This window comes from Budorcas taxicolor, chromosome X (assembly GCF_023091745.1).
Source record: "Budorcas taxicolor isolate Tak-1 chromosome X, Takin1.1, whole genome shotgun sequence".
Taxonomy (NCBI): Eukaryota; Metazoa; Chordata; class Mammalia; order Artiodactyla; family Bovidae; genus Budorcas; species Budorcas taxicolor.
In genome coordinates, this window is record NC_068935.1 from 111,932,635 (window position 1) to 111,954,017 (window position 21,383).

At 35.5% G+C, this 21,383-nt stretch overlaps 1 protein-coding gene across 1 annotated transcript in view; it reads left to right on the forward strand.

The window, feature by feature from the left end:
- The window catches only part of DMD (dystrophin), a 2,235,978-nt gene that overhangs the window by 1,335,793 nt on the left and 878,802 nt on the right, over window positions 1-21,383 (forward strand). The window contains exon 45 of the mRNA XM_052663429.1: window positions 1,884-2,059. Coding sequence (XP_052519389.1) covers window positions 1,884-2,059 — 176 coding nt within the window. The remainder of the gene's footprint in view (window positions 1-1,883; window positions 2,060-21,383) is intronic.

The following is a 21,383-nucleotide window of genomic DNA, read 5'->3' on the forward strand; positions in this document are numbered from 1 at the left end:
CTTTGCTTACTGTCTTACTGAATATAATATAGCAAATTATCCTTCACACTTATGTCTAATCTTCTCAGCTAGACTTTATACTGCCTAAAACCTAAAAAATTGTATGCACATCTTAGAATCTCTAGGATGTCCAATGATAAGTATTAATACTAATGATACCATGATAATTATGAGCACTCCTCTCTTCCTCCACCTTCTGTATCCATAGATTCATGCATTCATTCAACAGATACTTACTGAAATCTCTCATGAACCAGATGTGTCAGGATTAAGACTATGAATAGGACACCATCTCTGACTTCAAGGAATTTATGGTATAATCTGAATATAGACACAATTGTTATGAAAGGGGCTACCTGTTACTAAGCAGTGACTGTCACATGCAACACTGATCTGAACAGATGTTCAGAGTGGAATATAAATGATGGACCAAAATCAACTAGTTGCAAGGAAGTATCATGTGTTTGTTAGAACACATCTCATGCTCACTTAAGAGAGTAAGATCAGGAAAGCTTATGAATAGTTCAGTGACTGTGCATAGTTTTATAATCATTCTGAGGTACTATGTTCCTAGAATAATGGCCTGTTCCCATTTTTGTAGACTTAATGAGTCTTTTAACTGCTAAAGACATACTATCCAAAATTCTAGTATTTAAAATAATAATACATGAAAGCAGTAGAAAACAACAATCTAACAAGTTTATCCATAATGAGAATCTAAAGGAGATTTGACCCAGTCTTAGAAAACAGGCATTGATTCATTCATTTGGCAGGCATGTGATGGAGTTTGTATGTACTTGGTTTGAGGCAGGAGAATATAAGAATATTAAGTTAACTAGAATCATATGTTCAAGAAAGTGTTCTGAACACTGACTGTCTCGTCTATACATAAAGATTTGTGAGTCCTTTAGATTGAAGTATGGCAGATATCTCAAGTTCTCATATTATTTCATTTTGTAAACATCAGATTTAGTTATGGGTTATTGTAATTGCCTTATAAATTCTATATTACCTTATTTTATTTTATTTTTTTTAATTATTACCTTATTTTATTAAAAATGCTAGAGTGCTATTTTATTTCATAGCAAAAGGCATTTTAAATATATATATTTTGTTATAATGGTCTTTTTTAATAAAAAGCAATTTTTCTGACACTCTTAAAATTTCATTCAGGATAAAAAGTAGAAGATGCTTAAGCTCGACACCGTCAATGACTCATAAAAATGTTTCAGTGGCTATAGATTATTTTTAAATTTATCTCTGTACCTTAGGGATTTCTTGATAGGTTGTCCCTGAAAGCAATTAATTCTAATTTTTATGTGGTTTTATAATGCAAAATACATGGATGGAAACAGAATCTGAAATAAATTTCCTTCTTATATAGTCATGAGTGTTTGTTTAAATATCTCTAGAGGTTTTAAAAAAAAATACTCTGGCTAAACTGCGCTTGTTCTTTTTCACCTCTCACATCGACAGTCTCGAAGAAATCTAAATAGTTTCTTCACGTTTAAATTTTACAACACTTCATAGACTATTAAACATGGAACATCCTTGTGGGGACAAGAAATCGAATTTGCTCTTGAGAAGGTTTCCAACTAATTGATTTGTAGGACATTATAACATCCTCCAGCTGACAAGCTTTACAAATATAAAACCTGGAGCTGAACTGAGAGGGCGCTTTTTTCCTGACACATAAAAGGTGTCTTTCTGTCTTGTCTCCTTTGGATATGGGCATGTCAGTTTCATAGAGAAACTTTCACATGGAGCTTTTTTATTTCTTTCTCCCCCAGTAGAACTGCATGGGGTAGCACATTGTTTAATTTTTTCTCAAATAAAAGGACACAGGGCTTCATCTTTGTCTTTGCCTTTTTGGTATCTCACAGGAACTCCAGGATGGCATCGGGCAGCGGCAAACTGTTGTCAGAGTATTGAATGCAACTGGGGAAGAAATAATTCAGCAGTCCTCAAAAATAGATGCCAGTATTCTACAAGAAAAATTGGGAAGCCTGAATCTGCGGTGGCAGGAGGTCTGCAAACAGCTGGCTGAGAGAAAAAAGAGGTAGGGTGACAGATTAAAATAGGAATGCTGAAATTTTAGTGGAGCTGTTTAAGCTGCCCTTAAAAGAAAAATAAAAGATTTTGTGAAAGATTCGAACCAGGGTGAAAGGCACTAACATTAAGGATTCCATCAACACTTAATAGCAATAATGAACTTGCTCTTTCTTTTCCTTGAATAATATAATATGTAACTGTTGCTAGTTAAATAGGCAGTGCTTTTTGACTATTTTAAGCTTTGAAGTTTGTGTTAAAAATCACACATGATTGTTTAAATATGAATGTCTTCAGTATACTCCAACTTTCACAAGCTGCATCTCAGTTAATTTTTTTTTTTTTTTAACGAAGATGAAAAAAGGACATTATAAATGACTATTTTGTAGGAAAAGTTGCTATTTGGCCAGATTGTTTAACAGCTACAAATATGACTTACGATGCTGAAAAGCATGATAGTCATATTTACCTTTTAGTTCCACTACATTTCTTAGCACATTCTTGAAGAAGGGCTTGGGCTGAAAATGTTCATATCTACCAGGGAAAACAAAACCTTAGAGATGTTATTGTTGAATTCAATCATCATTTAACTTTCCCTTGAAATGTATTGAAAGCACAAAAAGCCAAGTGTGTGCTGCTGCGGTTGGAAAACATACATATTTTTATAAACAGGGTTTTGTATTATGCTACCAGTTGTTGCTAATGTTTCCTATTTCATAAAGGAGGACTTGCCCTTTATTTACCAAATGAGACTATTGTCATGAACAGTGAAAGCTCAATTCTATTGCCAAGCTCTTGCTTCCTACCTATCATCTACATAATAGGTGGATTTTAATGTTCAGAAATCTAGAATAACTCACTGATGAGCATCTTTGGTGAGGATGTATTAGAAAGGTTTTGGAATTGCGTCCATTGTCTTTGCCCACCACTTCTGGCCTGTATAACATCATTTCTGCACTAGACCCAATCTAGTCTAAAATACGATGTTAAGAAATGAGAAAATTAAGGAAAATTGAATAACATGCTTTAAAAATATATCAACTTCATAAAATGGATTAAATTGACTGGAGGATTATTTTTTCATTATTGTATATAAAATGTTGTTTCTCATTTTGAAGTATCTTACTCATATAATATTTGAGTAAATCCTTTTAAAAATATTTTCTGTAACTTCTTATCTGAGTTTTCAAAAAGGAGCAAAAGGTTTTTGCTCCTTTTGCATTATTCAGAAAGTGGATACAATTCATACTGAACATAATGAACATATTAGTTGACCTACACATGCACGTGCATGCACACACACACACACATACACAGACAAATCTTACTAAAGTTAAATAATAGCATCATCTAAAAACATTTTCATTTTAAATTTTAGTTTAGATAATACTAGAGTACCTATACATATGAGTAAGTGAGTATTGCTTGCTCAGTTATGTCAAACTCTTTGCCACCCCATAGATTGTAACCCACTAGGCTCTTCTGTCCATGGGATTATCCAGGCAAGAATACTAGAGTGAGTTGCCATTTCCTTTTCCAGGGGATATATACATAGGCATAGACATAAAATAAAGACCCATGCTTTGTAGTTATATTTCTTCCTTGGGAAAGTCATACACTTTTTTTCCCCCCAAATTGAAATCCTTCTATTAAATACACAACTATTCCATTATTTAAACAGCTGATATATTTATACTATTGGCAGGTTTAAACCTGTATAACATCATTTCTGCACTAGACCCAATCTAGTCTAAACTACGATGTTAAGAAATGAGAAAATTAAGGAAAATTGAATAACATGCTATAAAAATATATCAACTTCATAAAATGGATTAAATTGACTGGAGGATTATTTTTTCATTATTGTATGTAAAATGTTGTTTCTCATTTTGAAGTATCTTACTCACATAATATTTGAATAAATCCTTTTAAAAATATTTTCTGTAACTTATCTGAGTTTTCAAATTTTTATTATTGGTCATTGACTTCTGAATGCAAATTAGAACTTACAAATGTTGATAGGACAATATACCTGTTTCACTAAATAAGTTCTAAAATTTAAGGTCCTTCTAAGCTTATAAGAAATTGATGTACACTGACTGTTTTGTGAAATATTACACACATTATAGGTTAATTACAACTAGTAGGGATTTGGCTGTAATTGGTTAGGAAAAAATTCTCCCATTTAAACTTTCTGACCTACATTAAACATTGTATCTTTGTTCCTTAAAAAGTCAAGATCAGCTTCCTTGAGGTTTTATTTTTCCTCTAAACTCAGCTTTTAAAGTTGTCTACTTCATGCTACATTTTAAAAATAGATGTTAGCATTATTTAAATTTCCACTGAGATCAGTTTTGTGGCAAACTCAGGATTTTTGTATCATTTAAATTTTATGAAATATAAAAGTAATAAAATGTAAGTGCCATTTCTACAAATACACTTACAGCTATTGCTAAGCACCTAGTACAAATAAAGTAAAAATAAATAAAATAATATTTTATAAGGAGCATGTTAACCTAACAATCATGGGAGGGTTTGTAATCATGAAAATATTATTAATCAGTGGTGTGCTTTCAATGTAACCTAAGCAGAAGTTACAAGGAAATAGATTATTGCACAGGTGAAAAATAAGATGACTATTCCAGTTGACAACAGTATTCTTAGTTTGCAGGCGGGATTTAAATACAGCTATTGAAATATCTAATGTTTCTTAGCCCATGTACACCAATGAAAGAAAGGGTATAATTTAAGTGATTAAAGTCTACAAAAACTATGTGAAGCTTTATAGCTACATAACTTTAGACATTTCTCTTTGAAAATGTAAGATATCAGAAATATGAGAAGAAAATTCTCAGAAATTTCAAATAGCAGCAGACATCCATTAAGTTAGTCTGTGTTGGAAGTAAATGAATTATAAAATATAGCCAATTAGCTGTTCAATTTAATATAGAAAATTCACTGTTGCCTCGGTTATGTAGTAGAGGAACTGAATAACATCTATATTTTTAAGGCTGATAATAATGAGTTTAATGATGACTTAGCCATCAAAATGGTCTTTCTAAATGAATAAGATATAAACAAAAACTTATTGACCATAAAGGGAAGTCATAGGTTAAAACAAAGCAACCCTGTGTATGAAGGCTCTTAAGCCTTGGTTCATTGATAGAAGTCAAGGGGTGCCATGAACTTGAATGGGAGGAAATACCTCTTTGTTTTCACTAACTTCATAACTGAAGTTGAATATCCCTTTGCATTTTGAATATAGACAATAAACCAGAGCAATGCTAGCAGTATCTGAAATCACAGATGTTTCCATATCTCATTAGAATTGTCACATATATCTCAAAATATGGTTCATGCTTATCACTACTTCAAAACCGTAGTAGGTATTAAATCTACCACAGTATCTTATTAATGTGTTAATAATAAGCAAACAGGCATTACTGTGTCACAAATGTGTTTCTAATAGTCTTAAAACTGTACTTCAATATAATTGACTTCCTTTGGAGTCCCATGTATTTTATATTATGAATTTAAAAGCATTATTCTGGAGGTCCCAGATTTCACCAGATTGCCAAAAGAGTTCATAGCACTGAAAAAAAAAAAAAAAAAGACCCCACTATGTCTAATCAGTTGTTCATTTATCTGCCCAGACCTCATTATCATATAATATAGTTATATAGTTTTACTCCTTTTGATGGTATAGTTGCTATCCTCAAACACTCCTTTATCCTGGAATATTCCAGGAGATATACCAGTCAAGGGAATGTGGGTAGGCAGGTCTTCAAGCAATGGATTGCTGACACCATAAAAAATTGTATTTTACTTAGAATAATGTTAATTGATAAAAAAATTGAATGAAAGAGGGAAGCAGTGTAGTGGGAGGCAGAATCCCTAAATTAAGGAATCTCTGAATCATTGCCCATAGCAATAAAAAATGATCTGTCCTTTTTTCTTTTGAAAAATGTGATATTACTTCCTCCATTTCACAGATAGGACAATTATTGTACTAACGTATATTGAGGAATAACAATTTTAATTTAAATGTTACTTAATTAAAAAGGGGGCTTGAAATTTTTCTTTTTGAGTATTATTTATAGTGAAAAGTTTTAAGCACGTAGAAAAGTTGAAGTAAGGTAGCATAATGAATGCCCATATACCCTCCTCTCTTCCTCCTACATTTCTAGAGTCAGTAATTAACATTTCACCATTAACATTTCACTTTCTCTCTCTTTGTCCCTATCTCCCCCATATCTGCCTTCCTGTAATACAGGAAATAATATGCAGACACAAATTTTTGTTGTCTTTATATTTGCATATAAATTATAAACACTCCTATACTTGCATCTGCCTCCAATGCGGGAGACTCAGGTTCGATCCCTGGGTCGGGAAGATCCCCTGGAGAAAGAAATGGCAATCCACTCCAGTATTCTTGCCTGGAGAATCCCATGGACGGAGAAGCCTAGTAGGTTACAGTCCATGGGGTTGCAAAGAGTCGGATATGACTGAGCAACTTCACCTTACCTTATACTTAACCACTGAATATTTCAGCATGCATCTCCTTGGAATGACAACTTGCCACATATAACCATACTTGTTTACCATGCTTGAGAAAATTTAAAATAACACCAAATTATTATTTAGTGTCCTGTCCATGCATCTTTTTGAATTAGAGTTTTCTCCAGATATATGCCCCAGAGCGGGATTGCAGGATCATATGGCAAATCTATGTTTAGGTTTTTTAAGGACCCTTCATACCTCATTGTGGACTTCCCTGGTTGCTCAGATGGTAAAGCATCTGTCTACAATGCAGGAGACCCGGGTTCAATCCCTGAGTTGGGAAGATTCCCCTGGAGAAGGAAATGGCAATCCACTCCAGTACCATTGCCTGGAAAATCCCATGGACAGAGGAGCCTGGTAAGCTATAGTCCATGGGGTCACAAAGAGTCAGACACGACTGAGTGACTTCAGTTTCACCTTTCACTTTCATACCTCGTTGTAGTTCTGATTTACATTTCTCTAATAATTAGTGATGCTGTGTATCTTTTCATGTGCCTCTTGGCCATCTATATGTCTTCTTTGGAGAAATGTCTCTTTAGGTCTGCTGCCTATTTTTTTATCATTGTCGTTGTGGTTATCTTTTTTTTTTTTAATTGAGCTGCATAAGCTATTTGTATGTTTTGGAGATTGATCAGTCACATTGTTTGCAAATGTATTCGCCCATTCTATGGGTTGTCTTTTTGTGTTATGATTTCCTTTGCTATACAAAAATTTTAAGTTTAATTAGGTCCCATTTGTTTATTTTTGTTTTCATTTTTGTTCTTTTAGGTCAGTCCAAAAAAATATTGCTGGAAATTACATCAAAGAGTTTTCTGCTCATGTTTTTCTCTAGAAGTTTTATAGTATCCAGTCTTATATTTAGGTTTTTAATCCATTTTGAGTTTATTTTTATATATGGTGTAAAAGAATATTCTAATTGCTTTATTTTTTAATATGTAGCTGTCCAGTTTTTCCAGCACTACTTGTTGAAGAGAATGTCTTTGCCTCATTTTATCATAGCTTAATTGACCATATGTGTGTGGATTAATTTCTGGGCTTTCTATCATGTTCCATTAGTCTACATGTCTGTTTTTCTGTCAATACCATACTGTTTTGATAACTGTAAGTTTGTAGTATAGTCTGAAGTCAAGGAGCCTGATTCCTCCAGCTCCTTTTCTTCCCCCCTCAGGATTGCTTTAGTTATTCAAGGTCTCTTATGTCTCCATACAAATATTAAAAATTGTTGTTCCAGTTCTGTGAAAAATTCCACTGATAATTTAATAGGAATTGCATTGAATCTGTATATTGTTTTGAGTAGAATGGTCATTTTAACAGTATTGATTCTTCCTGTCTAAGAACACACAGTCTATATTGCCATCTAGTTTCATTGTCTTCAGTTTCTTTTGTCAGAGTCTTTTAGTTTTTAGAGTACAGGTCTTTTGCCTCCTTATATAGGTATTCCTTGGGCTCTTCCCTGGTGGCTCAGATGGTAAAGCGTCTGCCTACAATGTGGGAGACCTGGGTTCAATCCCTGGGTTGGGAAGATCTCCTGGAGAAGGAAATGGCAACCCACTCCAGTACCCTTGCCTGGAAAATCCTATGGACAGAGGAGCCTGGTAGGCTACCGTCCATGGGGTCACAGAGTCGGACACAACTGAGTGACTTCACTCACTCATAGGTATTCCTAGATAGTTTATTCTTTCTATACAATGGTAAATGGGATTGTTTCCTAAATTTCCTTTCTGACATTTTATTGTTTATATAAATGCAATAGATTTCTGTATATTAATTTTGTATTCAGCAACTACCAAATTCATTGATGAGCTCTAAAAGCTTTCTGGTACTTCTTTAGGATTTTCTTTGTATAGCAGTGTGTCATCTGCAAACAGAGTTTTGCCACTTATTTTCCATTTTGAATTGAATTTACCTTCTATTCTCTGTATTTCTTATAAACTGGAAGTTGAGTTTAGATGAAACTTAAAAAGATACAAGTCAAATGTTTTTGTCAAGAGTACTTCATATAGGATGCTATGTAATAAGTATCACATCAGTACATGTGTAATATGAAGTATTCCCACTCTATCTGCTGCTAAGTTTGATCCCTTGGTTAAGGTGGCAACCATTAGATATTGAATTAGAAAGTAATATATTTTTATTTGAAATTACTAAATCATTTAATGGCTTTCCTACCCATTGATGGAATCCATGGATTCCCTAATCCAGTTGTTATAATGGGGATACAAAATTATTTTCCTAATTCTGACTTGATCCTGCAAGCTGGTTTCATCTATTAAAAAAATAAAACATTTCCTTTTTTTTTCTCTCTTTGTTCACAATATGGATTTATGGATTCTTATGTATTCAATATGCTGTAATGAATTAGTTATCAATCCTGTTGATGTTCACCTTGACCAAATTTAACCAGTGGGAGTTCATTCAAGCTTTCTCCTTAAATGTCCCAGGCTCACCTTGTATTTTCCCTGCCCGGGGTGGTATCAACAATTTCTACAAGGGTCTCTGATAGGCTGGAGAATGTTACATAGAAACCAAGACCTGGGCAGCAATGCCTTCTCAAAAGAATTCTGGCGCCTTTATGGCAAGCAGTACTAGGGGAAAAATTGTTTTCATGTTACTTTTGCAAGGATGCAGACATCTCTATCAATCAGAATACATCAAAATCCAAAGAAAGGCTAAGCATATTAAAAATCCCTTACTGTGTTAGATTTCATGTAAAAGCAGTAACTTCTTACTCATTTCAATGTCTTCACTGCTGAATTTTTGAACAAAAGTTTACCTGTATATAATCTATGCTAGTTTGCCAAGCAAATTAATGGCATAAATGAGCTAATGGGAGACATTACTGAATGTACTTAAGGGAAGAAATTGTTTTTTAAAGACCTTAGCTCATTGTTTGCATGCAAATGGATGCTGTTAATTAGAAATGAGCCTTATCTAATTCATTAAAGTAGGCCTAGTAGGACCTCTTCTTGCAAACCTGCATTGGCAATTCATATTACTCCATTCACCCTTTTTTAAAACAACTGTTTTCTCTTAAGTCTTCCTCAATTTTGGCTTCTCCTTAATTCAGATGCCCCTAACAAAATAGTCTGCATATAACACTTCATTTTCTACAAAATGAAAACCAAAATTTTACTAGAATTCATAAGTCTCTTCACAGGGTATGCCATATTTTAAATGTAGTCAATGTAGGCATGTAAACTAGTGCTAAAATGCTTCTCACACATTCACCCTTGGTCCCCAGGATTTCTCCAGCCCCAACTCTAGTCATTTGCTCTATCCTTTAACTTCCTCATTTCCTATCATCAGTTTTAATTCTGACTCTTCATCCAGCCTAGAGTTAGTGCTCACAAGCTGAATCTAGCTTAGAATGTAAGTGGTGTGTTTATATAGGCACTGTCACAAAATAATTGCCAATGGTTAAAAATTCAGAGTCTTCATATATTAAAAAGAAAAAGAAAATCTCTCTTTTGAAAACTTATATCTGACTACTATGTATTCATTCTCACATTCTCTCAAGGCACAATCAGCTGCAACTAAATGACAGATGTTTCAGACTTTTGCTGCTCATAGTGTAGTCTCTGGACCAGAACACAGACATCACGTGGGAGTTGCTAAGAAATACAGAATCTAATAAATCACAGTCAGCATTTTAACAAGATTCCCAGGTGATTCATGTGTACCTTAAAGTTTCAGAAGCATTAGTTTGGGCAAGGAAGCTTTCTTTTCAGTTTGCCACAACTGTCCCAACTCAGTTGTTTATATTAACTGCTTTTCCATAGACATTTGACTTAATGATACTTTCTGTAGACCCTTAAAACTCAACATTCAAAAAACTAAGATCATGGCATCTGGTGCCATCACTCTATGGCAAATAGAAGGGGGAAAAGTGGAAACAGTGACAGATTTTCTTTTCTTGGGCTCCAAAATCACTGCAGATGGTAACTGCAGCAATGAATTTAAAAGATGCTTGCTCCTTGAAAGAAAAGCTATGACAAACCTAGTCAGCATATTAAAAATCAGAGACATCACTTTGCTGGTGAAGGTCCATATAGTCAAAACCATGTTTTTTTTCAGTAGTCATGTACAGATGTGAGAGTTGGACTATAAACAAGGCCAAACCCCAAATAATTGATACTTTTGAACTGTGGTGTTGGAGACTCTTCAGAGTCCTTGGACTACAAGGAGATCAAACCAGTCAGTCCTAAAGGAAATCAACCCTGAATATTCATTGGAAGGACTGATGCTGAATCTGAAGCTCCAATATTTTGGCTATCTGATTCAAAGAGCTGACTCACTGGAAAAGACCCTGATACTGAGAAAGATTGAGGGCAGGAGGAGGAGGAGGCAACAGAGAATGGGATGATTAGATGGCATTACTGACACAACAGACATGAGTTTGAGCAAACTCCAGGAGACAGAGAAGGACAGGCACGCCAGGCATGCTGCAGTCCATGGGGTCACAGAGAGTTGAACACAATTTAGCAACTAGACAACAACAACAATACTGATGATGATGATGATGTTGGTGATGATGGTGACAGCACTTAATATTGCCAGGTGCTATTCCAGGTGCTTTACATAGCTCATGTAATCTTCATAACAACTCTATTCTTATTTCCACTTCTATAGAAGGGTGATTGGAACATAGGGTGCTGAAGTTCTTTATCCAAGATCATATAACTAGCAAGTATTTGAACCAAGATATAAGCCCAAACCATCTGAAGTCTAGCATTGTTAATCTAGATCCAATTTTGCATTTACTTATCCTAGCTTGGACCTTTTACTAAAGATATGCTTCTGTTGGCTAAAAAAAATATATGTAAAACCTAAAAATTGAGAGTTTTGCTTTATTTGGTGGACATACTGAGGATCTCAGGTCTCAGAAGGAGGCAGTATCTCAAGTAGAATACTGCTCTGAGGAAATGAGTTGGGAAGCTAGACTGTATAGGAGTTATACAACAAAGGGCAAGTAGTAGGAACAAAAGATAACTGTTAATAAAAGAAAACTAGGTATCTCAAGTTAAGGAATTCAATGCTTTTCTACTCTTGTGCAAGATGCAGAAGTCTGGGCTCACTGAAATCATTCCTTTGATATGCACCCCATACTTCTGGGGCCAATATCCAGTGTTTTCACATCCGGAAGTCCTGAGCCACACCTTAGGGAGTAGCTGCAATCTGATGGCTGCTTGATGGCAGCTGTTCTTTGTTTCCTTCCTGAGTTCCCTCAAGGCTCCTAGGCTCACTGTTGAAGGGCGGCAGTCCTTGATAATGGTGATGTCCTTTTTAACTAATATGGCAGGCAATAGTTTATTTCTCACTTCCAGTTTTTGCCCACCAGCTTCTCACTTACCAAGCCCAATCCCTTAGTGGGCCACACTTAATACAAGTGAATAGGACTTGAAATCCATTCTGACCTATCTTTGCAACAGTATTATTGCCACTTCCACCATTTCAGCTGGTGTCTCAAGCATAAAATGACATGACAAAATGTTCTGTCCCTCAGCTTTTGAAAAAAAAAAAACATTTAGTTTTTGTGTTAAATTCCCTTAATTTTTCCTTAAAATCCTACCTGTGCTCCAGAACCCAGTTTAAGTGCTATTTCCTTAATGAATGTTATCTGCTTTTCTCAAACAGAAGTACTTTGCTCTGTTAAGTTCTTCTTGCTCTTTTTTATAACACTCATGTAACATTTTACATATCTATTGTATCTCATATATATGCATATTTTATTTTCCCAGCAGGATTGAAAACTTCAGGAGGGCAAGGCAATATCTTATTCTCTTCTCTATAAGCCACAATAGTTGGTAGAAAATCTAGTGCATTGTGGATGACCAAGGATTATTTTCTCAATTTAAATAGTAAGAAATTTTATGCACATTCAGATTAAACTAGGCCTTGAAACTTTACACTTGACATTGTTACATAGGTTAAAGATAGATCTACAAAGATAGAACCATTTTTTAAAATGTTTTTATAGTATCACCTTTTCATGGATACATTTTTAGTTCTGAAAATTAGACTTGATCAGTTTTAATCTTAAAAATGGTAGAAGTTGGCTTAATATATCATAGTTTAGGTGTTCTCTAGAATTTAATCCTCTCAAGAGAAAAGACTTCAATTTCCAGAGCTCTTTATACCAAGAAGATGCTCTTTGATTCAAACATGTTGTATGTTTCTTTATATTAGTCTTATTGGATCACAACTAGTAAATTCTAGTGATTGAAGTAGGAATTAGACTTGAAACTGGATATTTTATCCTCATCAGCCTATAACCAGAAGATAATTTAGATCTAGTCCATATTATCAAAGAGCTATTTTTAGATTGATCACAGAGAGTCATACAGATATTATTATCCACAGGTGTCTATGGAAAAGCTCATCTCTTTTCATCTTTTCTCTAGTGACTCTTGAAAAGCTTTCAAGGACATTCATAACTCTTCATCAAAAGACTATGAAAAATTAGCTTCATAGTTAATCTTTTTATGTCATATTTTATTCTCTGAAACTTGGCCAATTCTGACTAGCTGACTAGTCAGAAACTAGAAACTGACTAGTTGAATCCAAACATGCTGTTGCATTGACTGGTACAGACAATATCACTACAGATATTCTTCTATCAACTTTTGGCCTTCTATCAACTTTTATAGGGCTGAGGAGATAGGAGCTGAAGTATGGAGGATGATCTCTGGCATGGGTCTCATAAGGTAGCAGGAGTCAAATGAAGAATGAATGGACACACCAGAGAGGAAAAGTGATAGGAGCAAAATCAATGAAACAAGAAAGAGTGGATGCAGTTAAGGAATACATGTAGTTCAGTATAGAGAAGTGAAGTAAAGTGAAGTGAAGTCACTCAGTTGTGTCCGACTCTTTGCGACCCCATGGACTGGAGCCTACGGGGCTTCTCCGTCCACAGGATTCTCCAGGCAAGAATACTGGAGTGGGTTACCATTTCCTTCTCCAGGGGATCTTCCTGACCCAGGGATCGAACCCGGGTCTGCCACATTGGAGGCAGATGCTTTACCCTCTGAGCCACCAGGGAAGCCCTCAGTATAGAGAAGCTCTCTTAAATCTCCATTTGCTCATCTAACTATTCTAAGCTCTTCATTTTATATGTAAAACCGACATTCTGATTCCTATTCCAAACTGAATGTTGGATATAAATAACTTAGAGGTGTTTTTGAATATTTTTCAAGTGGACTTCCTAGAACCATGTACCTTGCCTCCTACCATTTGAGAATATCATTTCTAAGAGTCAGCTGTGTGCTGTTCCCAACACATTTGTGTGAATTATTCTGGTTTTTAGAATTTTCTTATTCAATGAAATATTATATAACCTAATAATATAGAAATGTAATGAGAAAGAAAATTGCAGTTTCTGTGAAAACTAAGTTAGATGCTTTGAAAGACTGATTAGCAAAAAGTGCTGTTCAATTAGAAGTAGATGAAACAACTATTTAAAGATCGGGTAGAGGGTAGAAACTGCAAAAATCTGGAGGGATTTTGCATTTAGATTTTTTCTGATGTCTCTAAATCTTACACTACTTTTAAAAAATCAAAACTGCAAGTCATAGATTATGCAGTATAAGAGTGTTTATGCAAAAGAAAATATGCTGAATGTCAGTCAGTTGCTTATTCCAGAAGTTTTGTATCCCATACTAAATGAATGGTGAGTTAATGATCATTTTTATGCTCTAAATGAAAATAAAATGTTAAAATATGCATAAGTGACTTTATATAATCCCTCCAATTTAGCAATATTCTTCTAAATCCTGCCTATCCAGTCATGCCAATCAAGTTTAGTAAGAGTTTTTCCCTTGTTTGTCTAGAGGACAAAGTATGGTGTGGTGCTAAACAGAGCAATCAAAATGGACCAGGTCATGGAAGATTTCGTACCTCAAAAAACTTTTTTGTGGAGTAGCATAGAAGAACACTGGAAGGTTTTTCAATAGATGAGATTTGAAACCACATAGGCCCTTCTGATTGTGGAGCCCAGGGTGAAATGAGGAGGATGGGACTGGCAGTTGGGTGACTCAAGTAGTCTTGTAGTATTTCAGATTAGAGACAATGAGTGTCTGAGCAAAATAAAGCTTGTAAAGATGAGATAGACTCAAGATACTTAGTAGATGAAAGTAAAATGACTTGGTAATTGATTAAACGAGACGGTGAAAACTTGAAGTGAGAATTCTAGAAGGACTCCCTTCCCCAGATTTCTGGCTTGGAGAATTGGCCAAATGGAGTTCTGTTAGCTGTGAGAGAAAATACAAGGGGCTGTATGTACACAGATAGAAAGAAGGCAAATCAGACATGAAGACTTCAACTTAGAATATGATAGGCTTGAGGAGCCTGTGGAGCAATGAAACCAAGGTAGTCAGAAAACATGCATTTGGATGTGCCAGGCTGAAGGCAGTAAGCCTTTTTCTTAGTGGAGTGATGGTAGCAATCCCTAGTCAACTGACTGCTTCTCAATGAGATCTCTTACTCATGTCATTCGCTCACTAGCTTGTAAACAGAAGAGTTTTCCAGAGTACCTATTAACCAATAAGCTCTGCTATGGAGAAAGGGTTCAGGTGTCAGGAAGCTACTGTGGCAGATGAATACTAGTGGTGACTGATGAACCGAAGTAATACCTGTGATCTCCATGGAGTCACAGACTACCACTCTTAACTCACAAATCAGAAGAGCTGGTAGACAAAGTATGGGAGATATACCAGGAGAACATACCCATCATAACATACAGAAAAATAAGCTCAACATTCTCATCCTATTAATTGTGGATCAGAAACAGCCCCCATGTATGTTTGGGACACCCTGTTGAAAGTGAGGATGTCTATAAGCATATTTAAAGCGTGGATATGTTGCCGATTAATTTGAGGTTCTTGCTTTGGTGGGTAAGAGTTTGGAGACAAACTGGTAGGTTAGAAGTGGATTTATTAAAAAGAAACACTGCGGACAAAATGTGGGCCATATCAGAAGGTGAGAGACTCTGCGAGCCCAAACTTTGGGGTGGTTAGTTTTGATGGGCTGGGTAATTTCATAGGTTAATGAGTGGGAGGATTATTCCAATTATTCTGGGGAAGGGGTGGGTGTGTCATTTAGCATATGCTAATGTATTGTTGTTGTTGTTGTTGTTCAGTCCCTCAGTCCTGTCTGACTCTTTAAGACCCCATGGGCTGTAGCACACCAGGCTTCCTTATCCTTCACTATCTCCCTGACTTTGCTCAAACTCATGTCCATTGATTTGGTGATGCCATCCAACCATCTCATCTTCTGTTGTCCCCTTCTCCTCCCACCTTCAATCTTTCCCACCATCAGGATCTTTTCTAATGAGTCAGTTCTTCGCATTGAATGGCCCAAGTATTGGAGCTTCAGCTTCAGCATCAGTCCTTCCAGTGAATATTCACACTTGATTTCCTTTAGGATTGATCGGTTTGATCTTCTTATAGTCCAAGGGACTCTCAAGAGTCTTCTCTAATGCCACAGTTCAAAAGCATCAATTCTTCAGTGCTAAGCCTTCTTTACAGTCCAACTCAATGTATTAGGATGAGCATATACTGAGGCTCATGGTCTACTGGAAGTCAACTTGTCCGCCATCTTGGACCCATTTGGTTCTCATCCATTTATATTGTGTCTTATGGCCATGTCATTCTTTTAAAGGTTGTGCCCTGCCCCCTTCCCTCCTGTTTCAGATACAGTGTTCAATGAAATGCACACAGTCAATACAGAGTGAGCTAGAGAGCCTGAAACATGAGAAATAAACACAAAGCAAAACATACCAAATTAAACTCCTTACGTGGAATCCTGTAAATGCACTCTCCCTTTAAGGTTATTGCTATTTAAAATCTGTCTATTGTTATCCATCTGACTCTACAGTAGCTACACCTGCATCAACCATTTTTTAAAAAATATGCCAAAAGACATTTTGCATCCTTTTTATTTTCCTTGTTGCTGAGGGAAGTTGAATTGACTGCCATCAATGAGACATGTTTCATATTATGAGCAATCATTTCTGAAGTGCTTTTTATGTCAGAATTAAAAGCCATCATGCTACTAAAAAGGAACACAATATCCACAGGTCAGTATACCATCTTTGTGCTCAAAGAAAATCCTGGTCTAGAGATAAAAATGCATTGATCACTTTACTGATTTCTGCCCAGGATTTAATATAATGAAAGGATGCCTCAGATATGTGTGCTAGTTTGTTCCCATGGTCCTTTTAACAGATCTTGTCTGTTTTAGTAATTCTGAACTGGAATAGTTTGGCCATTGATATATATATATATATATATATATATATATATATATATATACAGACACACACACACACATACATACATAATATATGTATATATATGTTATAATTTGCTTTTTCCCATATGCTTATTTAAATGAAAATGTTTCTTTCTTTTTATCTACTAATATATTTTTAAAAACCTTTTCTAAAATGGAACACACCATACATGTGTGAGCTGTTAATCTAATTATTTTCCACTTATACATTCACTATTGTAATATTATCTCCTCATTTTCAGCAGAAGGCCTTATCTTTTACTTCACAGGAACCTTGCCCAATTAATTATTCTCTCTTCCCTGAATGCACACAAGCATAACTGTATCTTTATCCTTTCTCTACTGACTTCTTACCCTTGACCAAGTAAACATTTTTAGCTCCCAGATTAAAAAAAATAAATTACCAACACTCCTTTCTTAATGTGTTCCACCATATTTGTCAGGGTTCTTAACTGTGAATAACAGAATCCAGTTCTGTTTAATGTAAGCAGAAATTGACTTCATGAGAAGGATAAAGACCTGCTCCTATTTCCATACAAAAGGCTAGAAAATCAGGTCAAAAATGGGCAGAAACCAAGGGAGAGGCTCAGTTCCGGGAACTATAATCCAAATCGTACCCTGTATTTGCATGCTCCCATAGACCATTCCATCATTATTGACAAGGTGAAGAATGCCACTGCTGCCAGAAAGAATTCTAAATGGTCCCTTGTGATTTCTGTCATTCATTTCCATATTCAAAAACTCAATTTCCTCCTTCAGAGTCCACATTGGTCTTGGGAAAGCCCCCCATGTTTGCAGGGTTTTCAGATCCTGGGCAGCCAAAGTTGAATAAGGTCTCTTACTTCCCCTTCCTAGTTATTATTCCCATTTGAATCCTTCTCTAGTTACTAGTACTTAAACTCACATATACTCTTTTATGTCATCTCTTTCTTTATTTTTTTGGCTCCTGGTCCCCACCACTGCTCTAATGATACTGCCAAGGCCTGTGCCAAGGCCATCAGTGATATCCTGTAGTTAAATCCACTGGACATATCAAAATCAACGTATCCAGCACCGAATGTGTTCCTCCATAGACTGTAATCTGAGTGGCATCTATTCACTTGCCCAAGCTGGAAACTTGGAAGTAACAGGAGTTAATTTTTTAAATTAATTCTTATTGGAATATAGTTGATTTATACTGTTGAGTTCATTTCTACTGTACAGCAAAGTGAATCAGTTAACATATACATATATCTACTCCTTTTTAGATTCTGTTCTCATATCGGTCGTTACAGAGTATTGAGTTCCCTGTGAAGAGTTAATATTGACATGAAGTTCTATGTGTTTACCCTATGAATGGTCTTTGTCAAGAGTTTCCAAATGTTTCCCTGTGCAACCTTCACAGTAACTCACTTTTAAAGATCTTTCAAGTCCACTTCACTTCCTGACTGTGGGATAGTAAGCAGGGGGTGACAAAATTCCTATCCAGTTTACAAATTATTAAATTGCAGCTCAAATCATTAAGATATTGTGTGAAGGCTAATCAAAGTTTATAAAGATCAAGGACTAAAAGTCAGTAATGCTGACCTCAAATCTATGCCTTTCCTACGATGATATTTACCTCTGTGAACAAAACAGCTAATAAAGATAACAGGGACAAGACAAATTAACAGTGAGCAGCCCCCTATCTTTACCAGCTCTCCCTCAGCCACTGAAAAAAGATTCAAACCTGTATCTTCTCATGTTTGTGCTTCCTCCAACATCTAAGGGTAATACTTAATCTTTGGTAGCATTAAATGATGTGGAATTTGGATAATAAATAAAGAAAAAAAGACTAGAGAAGACTGAGTAAAGGGCAAGTACATAGTTAGAGAGGCAAAGTTGATCTACAAAACAAAGAGGACAAGAGAATATTTGAATACGGGTCTAGTTTGTGGAGAGTTTCATAAATTGAAACATTTTGGAGCCATTGATGGATATGAAAATAAAAGAAAGAATGGAATTTCTAAAATCTTTGGTAATTTGTATATTCATACCCTCTTTTGATCAAGAAGTGTGGATTAAAATTAGGATTATTTTCCGACGATCTTTTGTTTTTAAACTGGGTTTCTGTGGGTATAACTCTCTGAAAATTATGGGCCTGAGGATCCCTATATATTATTAGGATTATATATGAAAACAAAATTATACCTTTATGAACGAATGTAGTACTTTTTTAAATGATCTGGGTGTATCCATGACAAATATAGCTTGTTTCTCCTAATGATTTGTTTGGTATTTTCTTACCAATTAACTTTGCCTTTGGACAGTGGAAACTAAGAGCAATTGGCATTGGGGGTTGGCCAGTTAAATGAAACTGCTAACTAAATGCTGGGCAATCACCACCTATGTCCCCACTTGTACTTATTACCCTTGGAAATAAATAGCATGGTACTTTTTGTTTGTTCTTAGTCATTTGGTCATGTCCAACTCTTTGTGACTCCATGGACTGCAGCCCTTCAGGCTCCTCTGCCCTTAGGATTCTCCAGGCAAGAATACTGGAGTGGGTTGCCATGCCCTCCTCCAGAATTTTTGTTTATATTTTTATTTTTTTGTTTGACAATTTACTTAAATTATCAGTCTTATTTTACTCATTAAAAAATAAGGATAATAATGCATCTCTTGTAGGGTTGCTGTAAGGATTTGAGATTATGTAACTAAATTAACTAGCCCTGTGCTTGGCACATAAGGAGGACTTAGAAATTAGTCTCTGGAAACAGGTCTTCTGGTATAGCAAAGTGAGTAGGTCAACAGGTCTACTCAAAACCCAGCAGTAAAACTGTGCAAAATTGTTTATGACTCTGGAAATCAACCAAATGCATATACCTAATTTAAAAGTTATTATATAAGGAAAACTATTGTACTTGAATATAAACACTGGTAGTCTTTGATGGGTTTGTTTGTTTGTTTGTTTTTCCTTTTTGCCTGGAGCGACTCTCATTCTCCACCCCTAGTTTGGTCATCAGAGTTCTTAGACCAGGGTAGTATCAATATAACATGTGAAAACTAGCACCTTCACTGCTGGAGGGGTTCACTTTTTTGGAGCCAAACCTGTAAAACCCCATGCCCGGAAGCATCAGTAACAGTAGAGAACTAGGTGGCAAGCAAATGTGCCAAGTAACAACTCAGCTGGCCTAAAATTGCTGTTTTGGTTGGGGCAAATACCTAACTGGAAGACTAGCCAGAAATTTGATTTATCAGAAAAATATGAGAAATGACATAGTCATAAAGGACTTGGACAAGTTGTCCATATATCTGCTGGAGGATAACTTGAAAACTGCCTGAAATTGAATCCATTCTCTTACATAAATATAGACTCAATGACAAAAGTTGGAAATTTTACTGACTCAAGGTATCTGACCATGACTACTGGCCAATCATTGCCTAATAACTAAGCTATGTTGACCTCTAGTAAGCTAGACATATATATAGCAGAGAAGGGCTGTTAGCAGTCACACACTGTGGGGAAGCATTCCACAGATATTGTCCAGATAAGTTATTAAAATTTCAATCATAACAACCCTGGGGGTATGGAGGGAAATCAGAATCTGGAGCTCCTTCATTATATTAATTAAAATGTTGAACTTTGTAGACACATTGTTATATATCTAAAGAAACAGGGCACTGTAACCATACTCAGGGCAAAAGCAGACAATAGAAATTGTCTCTGAGTTGGCCTGGATGTTAGAATTAGCAGATAGAGACGTCAAAGCTCCAATTATAAATACCTTCAAGAATGAGAGAAAATCATGTTTAGATAAAGTCTGATGACAGTGACAACAAAAAATGGCTATCAACAGATATATATTATAAAAGGAATCAAATGAAAATTCTAGAATTACATAATACCCTAACTAAAATGAAAAATTCACTGTTGAAAAGGAGATCTGTTCAAAAAAATTCACTGTTCAGAAGTGTTCAAAAGGAAATTTCAGACAGCAGAAGAAAGTTTATCAGTAAACTTGAAGATAAATTGTTGCATCTAAAGAATAGAACAAAAAAAGAATGAAAAACAAGTGAGCAGAGACTTAGAGACCTGTGGGAAAATGTTGAGTGTATCAATGCAGGCATTATAAGAGTCCCAGAAAGAAAAGAAAGAGATCAGGGCAGAAAAAATATTTGAAGAAAAATCATCATCAATCACTTCACAAATATGGTGAAGCTCAACAAGTTCCAAACTAAGAAACCCAGAGGGATCAACACCTGAAAACATAATAGTCACAGTAGTGAAATACAGCCACAACTGGAAAAATCTTGAAAACAGCCAGAGGAAAAATGACTCATCTTGTACAAGGAAACATATGATTAGCAGCTAACTTCTCACCTTAAACAAAGGAGGCCAGAGCCAGTGGGACTGTATCCTCAAAGTTCTGAAAGAAAAACAATAAAATATAAATATATAAGAATTCTAGATGAAGCAAAGCTGTCCTTTAAAAACGAACATGAATGAAGACTTTCTCAAACAAACA